The sequence below is a fragment of the Aythya ferina genome (assembly GCF_964211825.1).
Source record: "Aythya ferina genome assembly, chromosome: 4".
Taxonomy (NCBI): domain Eukaryota; kingdom Metazoa; phylum Chordata; class Aves; order Anseriformes; family Anatidae; genus Aythya; species Aythya ferina.
The window spans coordinates 9037457-9054470 of NC_140300.1; the positions used below are offsets into that span (position 1 = coordinate 9037457).

Here is a 17014-nt window from a genome sequence, read left to right on the forward strand (position 1 = left end):
CACGGGGAATGGATTTTAGGTTCCCCCAGTATTTACTGTCTGAGTACAGTAAAGAAACCTGTACTTACATCCACGATGGGGTACGACTGATATATGAAAGGGATTACTCATTGTTTGTGGAGATGGCAGGACAGGACAACCTGATCCCAAACCTTTTAACAAACTCCTTTCCTGCCTCTCCTGCAGGATGGAGATCGCCTACCTGCAGCAGTGGCACAAGCAGGGCTTCACCTGAGCCCACCACAGCACCTCCTGCCTCCATCCTCAGATGCATGGCTGCACCACCACGCTTTTTGGAAGCCTTCAAATAGTGAATTAAAAAAATAATAATCCAGTGATCAGCGTCAGAGAGTTCACCAGCTAATTACCCACACAGGCATTAGCCCCATTGCTCATATGGGTTGTTGTTGATGTATTTCTCATTGCACCAAGAAGGCAGAGAAAAAGCAAAACTATAATCCACAAGCAAAAAGACAGCAGCCTCTGTCCGCCCCCTTCCACCTGCCAAGGATCAGTTAATATTGGGTGGGAATATTTGGGAAAGGCTGCTCACAGCAGCCTGCCTTTAAGGTGGGGACACAGCAGTAAGTCGTTTCAAACACTGGTTAGGGGAAAGAAATACAGAAGTATTTCCCCCAAGACTCAGTTTTGAGTCTAACTCCAATATTATTCCTTTGGAGAGAAAAAAAAAAAAAAAAAAAAAAAGTAGCTATCACAATGCGATGAGTAACCATGACAGAGAAAGGCTCCTTGCAGCAGCACAGCTGTGTAGCATTTTCCTGCTTCTGCTGCCCCTGGTAAGCTGCCTTCACCTCAGGCACCTCCCATCTCACGCTGGGACCTTCCCAATTCCCTTCCCCATCCCACTGGGGACAGGGAGCCAGCGGCTGGTGGTGCTCAGCTGCCTGCGGGGGCTGAACCCACCTCACAGAACACCACCACACGGCAGGGCTCGGCCCTCGCTATCTTCAGAAATGTTTCAAGGCCTCGTCCCCCAGGCTGACAAGCTTGGCACTACCACGGCCTAATTCCAGCTACAACCTGAAAGCCGGGCCCTGCTGACATCTGAAATGTATCCTAGGAAGCAGTCACCTCAAACATCCACCTGCCCTACTGCAGGAGAGGGCTGGAGGCTACCGGTGGCTGCATCGCCTCAGGCTCCAAGGACTTTTCTCTGCTGGGATGAGCTCGGTCAGACCCCTGGGAGCACAGCCTCGGATGCTGCTTGCAGAGCAATGCTGGGCAGAAGGCAACCAATTAACTTCACACCGCTGAGTGAGCCGGGAGGGAAGATCTGGGCCTGTGCTTGCAGCTTCAGAGCCGGCCGGGTCAGCGAACACAAGGACTGAAAGGAGTCCATGGAGGACTCATCGCCGGTTCGTGCATGTCCCCAGCACTCCTAGCACACACACTTCCAGCTTTTTTTTCAGGCACCCATTGTTTCATTACAATATTACCTTCACACTTCTGGATTTGCTGTACCAAGTCTATTTTCCATCCTTTCACCTTAACACATTACCATTTTTTGGTTTAAGCCCAAGGAAGAGACAGCCAAATGCCTTTGTAATATCTACCATTTACTAATAGCTGCTAAAATCTGAGATTTAAGGTCTCTCTTTCCTCCCCTGCCAAGCAAAGGAGCACTGCAGGGCTCCGAGTGCTGCAGGACAGCGCTGGTGCAAAACCCAGGCAGGGCTCCCACAGCCCAATGCTATTGCCAGTGCGAGGACATTGAACGAGGGTTTGAGATCAGCCTGTGCCTGGGAACGTGAGGGGGGAGATGAGCAAGGGATGGAGCTGAAAGCTCCTCAAATCGTGTAATACGGCCTCTGATATTTTGCTGGCTGTGAGACCACATCAGGAGGGGTCTGGTTTCCACAGAGCAAAATCTGAAAAGTTGGGTGAGGGGGAAAGAGAGAAGGGGAAAATAGCAGAAGGACCCCAGAAATGCTCTAAAGGCTGTCCACAGAGGGGATTTCTTTCAGACAAGCCTAATAAACGCAACTCAGTAAATTGTTACTTAAATGGTCTGTCTCAAAGGGAGCTCCTAGCAAGCAGCTGGCCCTGCAGCAGCCATGCTCACGGCTCCAAATGAAGACGTTCGGGGGCTCACGATCGCTCTGACGAAGCAGAAAGCAGAAGGCTCTGTGCCTGCGCGGGCAGGGAGTGCTGCAGTCTTGGCGCTCGCGGAAGAGATGCTATCGGGGTTGCCGAGGAAACCAGAGGATGCAGACCCAGCAGCTTTGACTTTGCATAAACTGACAGGGAGTTCAGCTGGGGACGAGGCGCTGGGAAGGCTGGTGTTTTCCTCCGGCTCCCAGGAGCGATTTTGCTGTGGCCGTGTTTCCATTTTCCTGCAGTCACATCTCCTGCTTCCACCTCTTCCAAATCCAACCCTCCATGTCCCCCCTTGGTGTCCAAGCACACACAGAGCTTTCCCCCTGCTTACCCCCAGTTTAAACTGGGAAAAATTATTCGGAAAAATGATTCAGAAATCATTTTTCTTACCCATCCCTTCCACCCAGCTTCCTCCTTACTCAGCTGCCCTATAACCTCTTCAGTATTTTCAGTATTTTTCAGTCTCCTGCACATGCATGATTTCTGGCAGCAGAGATTTTGCTGAAGCTCCTTTCATTGCAGAAGGAGCACCAACATCCCACCTCCCCGCACAAGCCTTGGCAGCAGGAAGCACCGTGCCACTCGCACAGAGCCAGAAGAGCTCATTTCACCATTTCTTGTGAACTTGCTCTGAAAACAGCCTGGAGGCAGAGGGAAGCTGGCAGGCAGCACCAGGTGAATTAATGCCACCTCCAGCAACGTCGCTCTTACCTTGTTAGTCCCTGTCCCTCCCTGAAAGGAATGGGGAGCTGCAGTGCATTGCTGTGGTTTCCCCCACTCCTGACTGAAGCGATGTGAATTTCATTGAAAAGGCCCTGTGGGATAAAGTGCTGCTGTTCATTTATTTATAAACACCCCAAGGCAGCATTATTTGCCCATAAATACTATGTGCGTTAATTCAACTGCAATTCAACTTGCGTGCAGGCTTCCCATCAAATTTTCCTGACGTTGCACCACTGAAGCTAACACCCTAACGTCACAGAGCTGCAGAAGGGTTTTTCCTTCGGTGAAATGGCATCCCCAAGACAGGCATTAAATCCCCTGGGAAAAATAAAAAGATAAAAGACCTCGACCCCTACACCAGCTCCATCTCACGTAGGAGCAGAACGGATCAGCGCTGGGCATTGACGCTGCCCAAGAGCTGCTGCAGTGGGTCCAGGGAGCGGTATTTTCATTGTGGATTTGCATCACCCACAGAACAGCTCAGCTTTGACACAGGCAGATAAAGGGTGCCTAAGGTGTGAAGTGGCCGCTGACAGCAGACATTTCGGGCAGGGAGATTCTCAGCCTGCAGCAAGGGAGAGCAGCAAGCACACTCAGGGACAGGCTGGCGCTGGGTTGCCACCCCCTCTCCATAAGGGCCACTTCCACTTCCCAACTCAAACTCATTTCTTTCGGGTTATCTGGGAAGTGGGCAAAGTGAGAAAGAATTAGGGGCAGTTTGTTTGACAGGCTGGCAGCTGTCACTACGTGTGAAAGGACCCAGAAATGAAAGAGCAATCCGGCACATGGAAGTAGAAAGTCCTGACATTTTAATTATCTGAAGAGATTACAAGATGAAAGTCTGCCTTGAGGCAAATGTATATTAGTATTGATATAGTCATTGTGCTTTTCAGTAAGAGAAATAGGAGTCTGTATTTACATAAGAAACTATAGTGTCTGAGATCTTTAAATATCATATTTATGGAAATGATTCTGAATTACAGCATTTACAAAATAAAAACAAGCTTGAATAAATATTCAGTCCATTAAATAAGATTTTTTTTCACAGAAGCAACTTTTTGTGCATATTTATTTCACAACTGAAGTTTGTTGTATTTTTTATCCTATAAAAGAAGCATTAAATTTGTTTTTATTTATTTCTTTTTTTTTTTCTAAAAATAAAACTGCAATAATCATTGCAATGTGAAGCCTGAGATTTAAGCCTGAATAAGTATCATTGCTTGCACCACGTTATACTCACCTCCCACCAAACACCCACCCCATGCCTTTCCAAACTCCGGTGAATGCCGACACTTCAACTCAAGGATTCCACGGAAGGAATTTCAGGGAAATAATAACAAAAATATAAATAAGGTGAGGACAACACATTATAGCTGACATTGTCCACGAACAGCATCATAAGGCTTGTGCATTACACATAAACTAGGTGAAGCTGTTTCATGTGATCCCAAATGACAGTAGTGCCAGACTGCTATACCCTCATATGGCTCGTAACACTTAATAGAAAACCACTGAACAAAGGGAATGTCCACCAAAAAAAATCATAATTCACACTGGCCAGTTTCGCTTTATCATTTCGAATGACGACCTTTCTTGAGCATGAAACCGCAAACAACTTCCTCATCTCTCTTTTTGTATTTATCAGTTTGAAACACACTGTGTAACTCTGCACGTCAGGAAAGAGGATACAGCAAAGAGCTCTTGATCTCATTTCCTCTGCAACCACAGCACACAGTGTCTTGCTTTTAATGTGGCTAGCTCAAAGCATGTCCAGACGTCTTTGAAACCTCAGTGCTCAGGGAGCTCTTACTGCAAAGAGTTTGTGCAAGATCATAGCAAGAATACATGTGAATCTTATTTCTTTCCTCTCCAAGTGGAAATAAAAATTAATCCCTGGTGTTTCAAATAAATACAAACATCTTCTGAGCTGTTAGCATGAGTGAAGTAACAGTATGCAATATTTTACACGGTTACTCTGCCAAATGTGGACACCAAGAACCCTTCTCTGGCTGACCATTCTCTAATGCTCTGACCTTTCCAATGTATCATTACGTATTTGCCTTTTAAAAATCATTTTAAAAACTCAGCATGGGATAAATCATTTGTCATAATACTGAACTCTGCTGCTAAACCCTTCCAAAAATATGTACTTTAATATTGATTCATTCATTTGTAATCATTTCCTCTGCAGTTTGTTTAGTTAAGTTTTAAATGTTGATATAGAAACCAAAACTCTGTCTTATACTTTTATTAACAGGATTTAGCATCAATGATGCAGATTATAAATAATCCCAAAATCTCAAAATATGGAACTAGAAGTTATAAATTGCAATTTTTAAAAGACAACTTGGAGTTATTGCTCTGCTCAGTAAATGAAAGGCAACAGAAATAGACTGCTTCAGGACCTCCAGTGCTTCCTACGTGACTCAAAGAAAGTTTTGCCTTTATAAATATTCAAGATGGATTTGAAATATTGTTGCTTTAATTAATCCTAGCATAGGTAGCAAAAACCTAGCAATGGGCAAGTTAAAGAGCAACGGGAGGGAGAGAGCTGACATCCACAGCCATGCTGGAATTGTAAGCACAGAAGTGTCCAGGCTTTGGGACTGGTTTGCTGAGATGAACTAGGTAACCGCCTGCTCTGTTCTTAGCATGTCAGATAAGCAGCAATGCTCGTTCAATTCTCTGAGCCCTATTTCTTTCCCCACAGTGCATTTGTTCTGCATATGGCATCGTAACATTAATGTTTTAGATTTATGGAAGACTGTACTGCAGCCTTAGAGCTACAGACGCTTCATACTTCCCTTTAGCAGCTTAGGAAAATGCAATAAAAACTGTACAAAATTTATAATAATGGATGTCAAAGCTTACACACCCTCACAGGGTCCCTCTTTCAAGTTAAGTCTTGGCTTAGGTCAAATATCTCAGTCCATGTAAGACTCCAGCAGACACACCAGTAGTTTAATACGTCAGATACCAGCTTTGTCACTATAGAAAGGAGTGACGTGGAACACGTAACAGTGAGTGCAAACACGGACAGGCTTCATCTGACCATAGCGAGGTAATGGAGCAGAGTGGGAGGAACAGCGGGAACAGAAGATCTGAAAAAGAAAAGGGAGATCTCATGTTAGTTCCCTGAAGAACTGGTGGGACAAAACTCATTTCAGAAAAGGGGAGAGAAGATGGCATGTGCTGTGCTCCTGGGTACTGGGAATACTTGGGAAGACAGACTAGGGGAGTATTTGTGATTATCCCCCGAGTTCCCACTCCTGCATGTCCACTATAAAGTTATCAAAACCAACTTCTTTACCACCTTGTACAAAAGCAAGAAAGCAAGCAAGTGAAATGAGACTGTGGATTTCTGGCTTTCCAAGACTTGTGACTGCTTTATTCTCCCTCTCCTTCCCCCCCAGACTTGCAAAGCAGCAGCCCTGTGCACCAGTCATCCTGCAAAGGCTTGGAAGAAAACAAGGGGATGCACTGCCCCCGCAGCTGAGCCCTGCAGCACCCTCCCTGTGCAGGCTGCTGTGATTCATGAAAGCTTAGAGAGCAGCAATCCGGAGTGACTCCAGATTCGGGGTGCTGGTTCCTGGGCCTCAACAGGGAGTTCTGCTTTCAAGAGGACAAATTGCTGTATAGAAGTTAGAGTTTCCCACCCCCCTCAGTTTCTAAATAAGCTGACCAGTCGACAAAAGACATAGGAAAGCACTTGTCACTTGAAAATCTTGGGCAAGAGCACACATTTTGCTGTGCAGCTGAGTTCCTGTGGTGTGTGTGAATGTGCTGCTCTCCGGCTGAGCATTTCTCACACGTCTGCCTGAGTCATTACCTTGCCACAGCTCCTGCAGTGGTGCTTCCTGCGAATGACCGTGAAAGGAGCCTTGCAGGCTGTGCAGTAGCTGCAGACTTCATCTGGAACCCAGTCAGGAGGATCTGTCAGAAACACAACAAAAGGGGAGATAAATCAGAAGGGAATAAAACCAAGCCTGCGATTACCAGGTCCTCCAGGGAGCAGGGAGGATAAAATATCACAGCAGCTGCTTTCATCTCGGCGTCTCAAGGTGCTCTGTGAGCAGGCAGGTGGGTAAGCTGAGGAACGACGGGGGGGCTCACCCCCAATTCCCCACAAGGTGACCACCTCTGGGGCAGAGCACAGCTGCTTTGGGCCTGAAATGAAACGCAGCCCGGGCAAGTGAAAGTGGCAGGGAGACGTGGATAGGCAACATAAAGCACGAGGACAGGAGGCTGTTCAGCAGAACCCAGGTGGTTTTGACAACGCAACCAGCCATCAAAGCAAGCTGCGAGCCGTTCCCAGCCTCTGCAGCACATCCTGCAGGAAAGCTGGCTGCTTTTTGTACAGTTTCAGGCAAACTCCGCAGAAAATCGACTCAGAGCCTGGCTGCTCTCTGCTACGCTATCAGTGCTCTTCTTGGAAGCCTGCCTTACCGGCAACGAAAGCAAATACACAAAATCACGTGCACAAGACTTAGCAGAAAAAGATCTCGACCGCCATCCCTAAGAGCAGGTTTCAGTTGTTTATTTCTCCTGGGAGCTCTGTAACCCCTCATAAAAGCCAAGCAGCAAAATGGTTTGGTTTTTGCACAGCAGAATGCATCAGGCTCACTTCTGTTGAGCTGCTCCTGCTAGCGACAGGCTGACGCGACCTCCACGAGTCTAAAATCATGAGTGTAGAAATGACGTAGCTGATTGCTTAATTAAGTTAGTAAAAGTCTAATCAAGGGCAAGACAAGTTCTACTCAAAAGGAATCCACGGACAAAGTGGAAACATAAACTGCTGGACGTGTTCACCCCCGTTCCCCATATGCAGCTTCTCTCCAAGTGTTATTTACAGCACACGACCCATACAATTGCTGATTTATACACCTGACAAGCACGATCCCTGCCTCGAGGAGCGTGTTACCCAACAACAAAATACGCGGCGCACTTAATGCAGAGGTCAAGTGGACAACAGCTACAGACAGAAAGGAGACAATTAAATGAAAAATCCAGCTCATTGCATTATATTAGTCAGTCAAATGTAGCCGTGACCCGCTTTCCTCTGTCACATTGCAACACTTGTCAAATTTTAAAAAAAAGCATATACAATGTAATGCAGAAAACATTCAAAAAGCAGATGGATAAAAAAAAAAGTCTGAACAGAACTTCAAATCTGGACACAGCTTTTATAAGATCTAAACTCTTTTGCAAATTAAGTTAGTTAAGGAAGTAATCTCTCATTTAACAAACTATCTGGTCTGATAAAGGCTGTAATTGTAGGGAGAGCAACCAAAAGCGAAGTCAATGTTCAGAGAAATGACCTCTGTGGTAGTAAGAGAAAATAAAATAAAAAAGAGGACTGCACATTGCAGCCTTCACCTCGCCCCTGGGAACAGCAGAGCAGTTCACCAGAAGTGCTCTGTGGGGATGTAAGGGCACAAAATCCGATTTAAAAGCCAGACTTTCCTACGGCAGCAGGCAGAGGCAGCACTGCCAGCTTAAGCCAGAGCATTAATGTCAGTGAAAGCAGAGGATTTTCCTCTCTGTTATTCTTCTTGCTGCTACCTTTGCAGCTACTACATGTAACGTGGCCAGGGGAACTTGCCCCTAAAAGCGATCTGTGATGCTGACACAAACTGGGTATCACATCCGTGGGATTACCTAGTCTGAAGCCATGGCATGCTGAGCTTGGACCATCTCCACGTTCTCCATCCAGGAGGTCCTTTGGGTTATCACGTACACAAAATAACTAACCAGTAAAGATATTCCTATTCCTAACTTGCCATTAGACTACACAGCCTTGGTTATGTTTTTGGGGATTTAACCATCCCCTTGATTCTCGCTCATTTTTAAAGACAGCAATATTTAGAAGTTATTCAACCTTTTGCCACCAAGTCTTCCCCCCATACAAACAGCACACCAGTGAAGTAGTTTGGTAAGTTGCCTACTTTGCTACCTGTGCAGCTAGTTATCAATTTTAATATTCACCAAAAAGCCAGAAAACAGAGGCCCTTTTTGTACAGCCTGCAACAGGGCAATAAGAATGGAGGCTTCTGGAGCAGCTCGTACCGTAACCGCTCCTCTCCTCAGACTGTGACCAACACAACTCCACTGCAAAGACTCCAGAGCCCATCAGCAAAAAGCAGCCTTCTTATCGGCTGGTGCTCACCGTTTGGGTTTGGTTTATTTGCTTTTCTCTGTTGCTGCCCTTGATAGGCATTGCTGAAAAGTTATTTTTGATTGACCTTATCGGGATTTAATTATCTCCGGTGCTAAATAAGAAGGAAAATCACCAAAAGCACTTGCTGGAAGGACGAGGCTGTGAGCAGCTCAGCCTCTCGGAGCCCGTGCAAGCCCAGTGCGATGGGACCAGCACCTCTAGGTGCCCGTCTCCAGCCTCATCCCCCTCAACCCTGTGAGCTGCCTTCCTGCCTGACTTACATGAGCGACTGAGTCATCATCGGGCTTTTTATAGAACAGGTTTCTGAAATACTCTCTGAAGAGCAGCCTCGTGAGGGTAGAAAGCTCCCGCAGGAGGAGCACAGCGAGTTAGAGAGATGAAACCCTCAGCATCGTCCCGAAGGCTGGCTGGAAGCAGGGCAGCAGCACCGTGCCTGTCAGCTTTTTCTTAGGGTCCTTCTCCAGGCTATGTGGCCCCACACACAACAGCAGATGGAAAGATCCAGTCCCCAAAGCAGCATCTGCCTGGGCTTCGGGGATTTGCACAAGGCATGGAGGGAATGGCTCGTTCGTGGGCTAATTGGCCCGCTGCTTCATCAGGCTGCGAGAGCTCAGAGAAGTCTGCTGGGAAACGGATGAAGACCACAGCACGAACATCAAAGAGGAGGAGGAAGGGAGGGAAGGGATTAACGAGACAGAGAACAGAAATAAATTTGAGAAGAAAACATAAAAAGCGTGCACAGGAAAAAGGCAGAGAAAAGCAGCGAAACAAGTAATTTAATGGCTAGGAAGCACGAGTTCAGAGAAAGCAAAAAAATAAAATTAAGGGCTCAAGATAAAGTGAAACAGTGTGGAGACTGAAAAAGACATTTAAAAGGGAGAGACAGTATTCCCAGCTCCTTGCTATTATATCCTGTGTTATGAAAGCCAATAAATCATGAAACTTTATGTTCTTTTGTTTCACTTTTATATCGTAGCTTTTACAATTCACCTTTACATGTCCCTGCAACCTCATTAGTTAAACAAAGTTCATTCTGCACTATGGAAGTTACAAATCCAACATAAACCCAAGATGCTGGAGCTCTAAGAACAGCATAATCATGATAAAAATCAGATGCTGGAAACACGTCAAAAAGCACATGTGAACTTATTTTGCTTCAATGTGTGCAACACGACTGCTGCAGCCTGTCTGATCCGACATAAACAGGGAGAACATCTCCGTGCCACAAAGCACAGGGAGCCTGCGCCTGGACCCATCAACAGGGGTGAGTCAAAACAGCACCAGGACACGCTGCCAGCGTGGTCCTCAGCTAGAGTTCAGTCCTGCTGGGATGGACACTTGGCAACAGCAACGCTGAAGACTGAAAGACCAGAATTAAAAAAACAAACCCTGCCTCCTGTGAGTAAACCGTCCAAACCCAAGTGTTGACAACACAGAGCCACACAGTCCTGAAATAACCGTGAATCCTTACCGACAGCCTGAGTTCATTTGGTGGTGCTGACACACAGGAGACTGGGTGAGATGGGATGAAAAAATCCCCCAAATTGCTGGAGCTTGCAAGTTGCCTTATCTAACAAATCTATATAGTCTGGAAGAAAACAAATCCAAAAGCATGCACTCCCAACTCCCTGTGGAGGGGCAACTGCTAACCCCTAAGCTCATGCCAGTGCCTGCTTTAGGGCCAGGCAAGAAGGGGTGGACCCTTTCTGCATCTTCTGTTTTTATCAAATAACCGTAATGCAGAACTGGAAGTTCCTCCTGGATGGATGTGTATTAGATTTTGGAGCACTCCATGCACGATCCTGATTGTACCTTTCCCAAAGCAGCCTCAGCGAGGGCTGTTCCTATGGCACCCCGTGGAAGCTACAGGGCTGCAGCCATCAACACGCATTATCCTCACAGCTGCAAAAAAGGTCAGGCTGCCTTGCTGCAGCTCCTCTGATGAACGTTGTGCCACACGGTAAATTCTAACAGTTGTAAGTACGGAAAGCAGAGAACTAAGGTGATGTGACTTTACCCCTTCACCCCAACCTCTACGGGAAGATGAGCCCTTTTTTCCCATATGACATTTAATTTTCCGCATGTCATTCCAGGCAGTCTCCAACTTTTATGTAAGATTCCTTGGAGGCAACTGCACCAAAGTAATTTTTTCCCTTGCTCAGTAGATTTAGCCTTGATTACAGCTGGCTTGAAATTTTTCAATTAAAATAATTTTCTGCTTCAACAATGTTATTTGATGAAAATTGGGGCAGGGGGGAGGTGAGGGCAAAAACAGAGGTACAGACTTATTAGCTTCAAGGACAGCTCTGTCAAATGGCTTTCTTAAGATGCGATCTCTGTGCAGACCTAGGAAGCTCTGAACGAAGCACGGAGCTCAGCAGACTCAGGCTCCAGCCTCTGCTGTGCCTGATTCAACACATCTTGACCTATGACATCCTGAATCTGTTCTGTACGGGTGCCTGACCAGCAACTTACTCTTCAGGCCTAATAATTATTTACATAAAATGAAGCAACTCTGATAGAAAACACTGATTTTCACTTGGATATGTTTGTTTTGTTTTTAAAACTTTATATCAGATGAACCTGAAATCTTTATCTTCCATATAACCATTGCTAGCAGTCCTTCGGAAAGCCTACCAGCAATTAGAGAACAGTTATCTTCTAGATTTCTCCCTGAGTGTTCCCTCCCTTTCTTTTTTTTTTTTTTTATTTAAAGTTTTCAGAATATGTAATAAAACATAATGTAATAAAACATATTCTGAAGCCTAAATTTTGAGATTTAAGAATTATGTAGTATATTAACATCCATTTAGATTCTAAATACTTTCTAGTAATGTTCTTGACTTAGGTTCTGAAAACTAGAATTTGATTGATATTTGTTTGAAAACAAATTGGTACTCTGCACTACATGACAGCAGAACACTCAAAAATGTGTACTTTTAGGACAAAGAAAATTCAAACCTAATCAAATCTCAATTATGCCACAGTGGAGGCAAATAAGCCTGTGCCTTAGAGTACCTATTGGTTGCTTTCTCCTCCTGCAACGAAATCTCAATGAAATCTGCACTGTGCTGACAGAGTGGGACAATCTTTGAAAAGGTAAGAGACTGTGAGCAAGTTTTTAACACATAAGCCACACCAATACTACCTAAACCTGAACATTTGGAAATCCTGTAATCTCCCATGATTAAGTACACTCAGTGTATATTGTAAAACAGTGTCTCATTTTAAAAAACTTTCTGGTAAATTATTCTGTTGCACTTGCGCAAGCAGAGCTGCTGAATAAGAAAAAAAGCAAGAAGTTATACAGACAGAATATATTTGGTCACTGAACTGTGCAGGAATTTAGCTTCCTTCACTTAGAAAGCCTTGCTGGTCATCATTATAAATAATAGAGTAGCCAGAGGTGTGTAAAGGACAAAAGGAAAACTGAAGCTTTCAGCCAGGGTTGACAGCTAATTCTAGATTCAGTGATTAGACTCTGCACGCACGGCAGCAGGGGCGGTATTTCTTGACCTTGTGCCTTCATATGGCAACAAGAACATGAACTCGAGCCTCGGGACCATAAATTACTGAGCTGTGCTAGTGCTGCTGGCTGGAGAGCAGCAAGGAGTTGTGACTAGACAAAAGTGGGTGGGCCGGGACTTTATGAGATGGAAAGGGATCAAGGAGAAATGGCTTGCTGTTGTGCAGCAAACAGATGCTAACACCATTTGGCACAAACAGTTATTTGTACTGGCAGCCACAGCAAATGCATTACGGCCAGAGTTATGGCTAGGTGGCAGCCAGCAAGGAGGTTCTGTATAAATGGGAGAGAGAGGGAGGGGAAATGGATGTATGGCTGCAGAGAGAGGTGGGATGCTACAGCAAATATTTTTGTGGAGCACAACCAGCTTCGTAATGCTTACTGTCTTTCCCTGACAAAATCTTTAAATTTTTAAGCATCTCACGCTTATTCCTAGACCAGAAATGTAACTCACTGCTTTCGCTGGCCTGTAGCTTCGTGATATCAACACATGAAAAATATTCACCTTGCCCCAATCCCAAATGCGGTAAGCAGGGAATTGTGCTTGATCACATTTACAGATGGAAGAAGAAATGAATACATACAAATCCTTAACAAAACAAACAAAGAAAAGAAGTTACTGTATACATATGGGAAACAGCATGCAAATACAAAGCAAGTTTTATATTAGGACTGGAAACAAGATCCCAGACACACAAACTGCATAAAGATGTCAAATTTCTACATTCTCAATGTTTTGTTTTGTTTTATAAAATAAGAAAAAAAGCTATACTAGATACTGAAGCCTCTACGAGCAAGACAGCCCTGTCGCAGCCAAGATGCATTTTAACTAGGTTAACTGAAAAGCAGCCTTCTTGTACTTTCCAGTGTGAAGGTTTGCTTTAATTCGCATATGACCCATTCTGCCCACTCCCAGTCCTATGCAAATTCCTTGGCCAGCTTGTTATCTGACTGGCTTGTCCCAAACCAGAGCTTGGGAACGTCCCAGCAGCCTTCTCCCTGTGCTGGCTGGTCGGTCCCCACTGACACCAGGAGAAAAGCAGTACCCAACCTGCTTTTTTCTGAGCAGCTGTCACACATATGCCTGTTATATACAGACCTTCATACCCACTGGCCACCTTCTCCATCATTTGATCAGGGCATATCAAGGAAATTATATTTTAAAACTCAATTATGAAATTTTGTATACATTCATTTTATATTCTAGTAAAGCAAATGTGTTTATAGTTTTCACTTGCTCTCTGAAAAAAAAAAAAAACAGACTGCTTTTTATGCCTATAAATTATAAATACATAGGCTTTCTCAAAAAAAAAATAATCCTAGAGCATTAGGAAAGCAAAGATGAATATATACACCACAGGCTCATCTGGACTTTGAAAATGAAAATGCTTCTGTTTTGGAATGTCAATTCATCTGTAGTATATTGTCTTTCAACCTTCAGAAGGTCACAGGATTCAACTCTTATACCCTTGCCAATGTCAGCTGGCTCATAATAAGCATTCGTATTTGTTTTATGACCCAGACCAGCTGGTGAGTTTGATATAGAGTAAGAATGAGAAATCTGACAAAAACAAGTGATTCATCTTCATAATCTGAGTAGAGGCTGGAACCTTCACGAAAATCTTACCACTATTCATTTATTTGTTTGGGTTGCTAGGCTTGCCTTTTTTTTATTAACATCGCTTGGATGCAATCTTCAGCATTTGGTACTTTTTGTAAGGGAGTTTTATTTGATAATTGGAAAAAGCTTTCCTGGCAGGTAGCTCTCTGGACTTTCTCAATTTGATCCATGCTTGTGTTCTGCCATGATGGCAGAAGGGAGGAGCTGCCGATGTGCTCACTCACTTTAAATTGTTTTCACTTTCTGCTGAAATCATTAGGAGTGACCTGAAGTATAGAAACAATGTAGAAAAATGGATATAATTAATTTTGGTGCAATGATGTCAACAGATTGCTGCAACAATCAACAGACTTTGTATTGAATCCATTTACAATGACAACTGCCGTGAATTCCTGTTGGTGGCCTGTGGCCCAGCTTTAGGCTGAAGGATGAACCCATCAGACTTGCTGCAACAAATGGGGAACATCGTTCATGCAGCAAAGGTTATCCTGACCAGCAAATATCTTCATCTGCATCCAAACATCACCCAGCACGATGCCAGGAGCTGTTGCTTTCACAGCAACCTGCAAAAATGAGATAGGTGGGGAGGTGTTAAAAGGTGTGGGGGGAAGGCACATGGCTGCTGAGGATAAAATACTGCTGCAAGGTTATGCATCGTGCTGGATGCTTTCGAGACAGCAAAGGATGTATCCCATTAGCTATCACCTCATATCTCAGTGAGAGATAGTAGGAAAATGTCTGTAGAGCACTACCAGCAATGACACGTTATGACCTGTGCCTCAAGAGACATGAGTCTGGAATGTACTGAAGAGGGGACAGGATGGGTGTTCCTACAGTTTCCACAAATTCAATGAACTGATCCACTTCAGATACCCCTTTTTGGAGGCCTTCCTTGGTTTGTTCTAGTTTGGAAGGCAGAGCTCACCTCCACGCTCCCCAGCACCCTCTGTTTCTTGTGATGCCCCCTGTAACAAGAGACCTGAACTGTCGACAGTCCAAGGAAGGGCCACCAAGGTGCTGAAGGGCCTGGAGCACCTCTTGTGAGGAGAGGCTGAGAGAGCTGGGGCTGCTCCACCTGGAGAAGAACAGGCATGGGGGGAGAGATTTCATCTATGTGTATAAATTCCTGCAGGGAGGGTGCAAAGAGGACTCACAGTCCCTTTCCAGTGGTGCCCAGTGCCAGGCCAAGAGGCACTGGGCACAAACTGGAACCCAGGTGGTTCCCTCTGACCACCAGACAGCCCTTCTGTGCTGTGTGGGTGATGGAGCCCTGGCACAGGCTGCCCAGAGGTGGTGGGGTCTCCTCCCTGAAGAGCTTCAGAAACCACCTGGATGTGGTGCTGGGCACTCCACTCAGGGTGGCCCTGCTGGAGCAGGGGGCTTGGACCAGGTGGCCTCCAGAGGTCCCTTCAAGCCTCATCCACTCGGGCTTTGTAATCCTGTGAAATTCAGCCTCATTCCAACAGAGAAGTCCTGCCCATCAGCCAACCTTAGAGCTAAGTTTACCCAGTCAGAGGAGCTGTAATCATTTGTACAAGAAGGTATTTATAGCATAACCACTTACACACAAGACTCCCAAAGAAAGCTGCAAGGAGATTCACTCAGACATGCCCAAGCCTTCCTGGGGCTATTGGAGCTCCCAGTATGTAACACCACAGATTTCTCCTTACCCCACTCCAACACAGCCCACCATAACATCACCTGAGCACCCAGACTGCTGCCCTCTATTTCAATAAACAGCATCCCAAAACAGAAGCTGTGCATCTCCAAACACAAAACCTTCCCCTCACCAATAAAAGATGCCACAAAAAGCTGAAGAACCTTAAAAGCTGAATAACATGGCACGGAAATAAACTGACTTTGCTTTGACAAAACGCACGTTCTCTGTGAGAAGGTTATTCAGCATCCTGCAGTTCAGCAGAACTTGCTTTCAAGTTCTGGAAGTCACATTTACTGACACCATCAGGCATCAATTCAAAACAAAAGAATACAAACCGAAATGGTAGGGAGTGAATCATCTCTTGCATTTGTTTCCACTACAGCCTGTATACGGTAGATATTTTGCTTAAAGATTTGTTCTTCACTGTGCCTTCTGTCAGATTCTGAATTATTGCACAATAGAAAAATCAATTAAAATTATTCTGAATAGTTCTTTACTTTATCTGCCCCCAAATCATCTTCCTCCAGAAGAGATAATTTTTCTACAGTACATTATACATAAATTAGGCCTGCTGTTCTAAATGAATAGATTAAATTCCAAGTCTTTAGCCTGCAGCTTTAGAAGAAGGGTTAGCAACCAATCCTTGAGTTTTATATAAGCACAAAACAACTGATTTCTCTAAAATCTAAAAGGTTGTTTGTTTGTTTGTTTTTTCCCTGTGATCTCTGATCTTTACTACAAAAGACATGAACTAACATTTCTTGTCTGTTGGTCATCCCTTTCTGCAGACAAGCTGAGACATACATTGCTCATTACTCATTTAACATCCTGGATTCAAAGTGTGACTGGCAGAACACTGGTGTACATAGACAAATAGACAATAAACAACAGGAGAAAGTTTTAGAGCATGGCAAAATTACTGCCCAGCTGATATTCAGGCAAGTTTAGGCACAATTTCTCAGTTTATGGCTGTCTAGGATTTCTCACCTGACCAGGGACCCTGACCAGAGACAACACCTCTCCAGTAACTGGGCTCCTGGTGTGATGAGATCACCATCCAGCCCTCAAGATCAAAGCCGACAGCTTTCCTGTTTGCTGCATCTCATACAGCTATTTCTCTTCTCTTATTCTTTGACTGCAAGTGCAAAGATTTCTTTTAATCCATTTTTTATACATTGTTTACTATAC

General features: G+C 44.8%; 1 protein-coding gene across 5 annotated transcripts in view; it reads right to left on the bottom strand.

Annotated features, from left to right (window-relative positions):
- Positions 1–3633: 3633 nt before the first annotated feature.
- Positions 3634–17014, bottom strand: part of ZFYVE28 (zinc finger FYVE-type containing 28) — a 144794-nt gene continuing 131413 nt past the window's right edge. For all 5 annotated transcript variants that reach the window (XM_084517167.1, XM_084517166.1, XM_084517165.1 and 2 more), the window contains 2 exons: positions 6671–6774; positions 3634–5942 (listed from right to left, as the gene is read on the bottom strand). In XM_084517167.1, coding sequence (XP_084373293.1) covers positions 5811–5942; positions 6671–6774 — 236 coding nt within the window. In that variant the 3' untranslated portion in view covers positions 3634–5810. The remainder of the gene's footprint in view (positions 5943–6670; positions 6775–17014) is intronic.